Below are 1245 nucleotides of genomic sequence, written 5' to 3' on the forward strand. Positions count from 1 at the left end.
CTGCATTAAAAAAGGGGTGGCCAGCAGGGAGAGGGAGGTGATTGTCCCCCTCTACTCAGCTCTTCCGAGGCCCCATCTGCAGCACTGCGTCCAGGCCTGGGGCCCCCAGCACAGGAAGGACGTGGAGCTCTTGGAGCGGATCCAGAGGAGGGCACTGAGATGATCAGAGGTTGGAGCACCTCTCCTATGAGGAAAGGCTGAGGGAACTGTGATTGTTTAGCTTGGGTAAGAGAAGGCTGCAGGGAGACCTCACTGTGGCCTTCCAGTACTTGAAGGGAGCGTACGAACAGGAGGGGGAACGGCTGTTTATGAGGATGGATAGTGACAGGACAAGGGAGAATGGTATTAAACTGAGACTGGGGAGGTTTAGGTTAGATATTAAAAGGAAGTTTTCACCCAGAGGGTGGTGATGCACTGGAACAGGTTGCCCAAGGAGGTTGTGGATGCCCCATCCTGGTAGGCATTCAAGGCCAGGCTGGATGTGGCTCTGGGCAGCCTGGTTAGGTGATGGGCAACCGTGCCTGTGGCAGGGGGGTTGAAACCAGATGATCATTGTGGTTCTTTTCAATACGGGCCATTCTATGATTCTATGATAAAACAGGCATGTTACAGAAAAAAACTGTGAGTCATTTATTCAGACAGATGAGAGAACGACCCCTGCTGATATTTGTCCATGACATCATTTTCCTCACTGCATCCTTGAGCTCCTGGTTCCGCATACTGTAGATGAGAGGATTCAGTGTTGGAGGCACCACAGAGTACAGAAATGAAACCACCAGGTCCAGGGATGTTGAGGAGATGGAGGAGGGCTTCAGGTAGGCCAGAAAGTCAGTGGTGACAAAGAGGGAGACCACAGCCAGGTGAGGGAGGCACGTGGAGAAGGCTTTATGCCGTCCCTGCTCAGAGGGCATCCTCAGCACGGCCCTGAAGATCTGCACATAGGACACAACAATGAATATAAAACACCCAAATACAGCAAGAACACTAAGCACAATAAATCCAATTTCCCTGAGGTAGTCTGATTCTGAGCAGGAGAGCTTGAGGATCTGGGGGATTTCACAGAAAAACTGATCCACAGCATTGCCTTGGCAGAGAGGCAGTGAAAATGTGTTGGCAGTGTGCAGCAGGGAATAGAGAACCCCAGTGGCCCAGGCAGCTGCTGCCATGGTGGCACAAGCTCTGCTGTCCATCAAGGTCCCGTAGTGCAGGGGCTTGCAGATGGCAACGTAGCGGTCATAGGACATG

The 1245-nt window shown here is 52.2% G+C and overlaps 1 protein-coding gene across 1 annotated transcript; it reads right to left on the reverse strand.

Annotated features, from left to right (window-relative positions):
- Positions 1 to 626: 626 nt before the first annotated feature.
- LOC109364983 (olfactory receptor 14J1-like) lies at positions 627 to 1244 on the reverse strand. The gene has a single exon (XM_019611554.1). The coding sequence runs from the start codon at positions 1242 to 1244 to the stop codon at positions 627 to 629; it is 618 nt and encodes a 205-aa protein (XP_019467099.1).
- Between the last annotated feature and the right edge of the window lies 1 nt (position 1245).

Source organism: Meleagris gallopavo, unplaced genomic scaffold (assembly GCF_000146605.3).
Source record: "Meleagris gallopavo isolate NT-WF06-2002-E0010 breed Aviagen turkey brand Nicholas breeding stock unplaced genomic scaffold, Turkey_5.1 ChrUn_random_7180001948860, whole genome shotgun sequence".
Taxonomy (NCBI): Eukaryota; Metazoa; Chordata; class Aves; order Galliformes; family Phasianidae; genus Meleagris; species Meleagris gallopavo.

Excerpts from the sequence above, each read along its gene's own strand:
- LOC109364983 (XM_019611554.1), bottom strand. The coding sequence starts at position 1,244 with ATGTCCTATGACCGCTACGTTGCCATCTGCAAGCCCCTGCACTACGGG.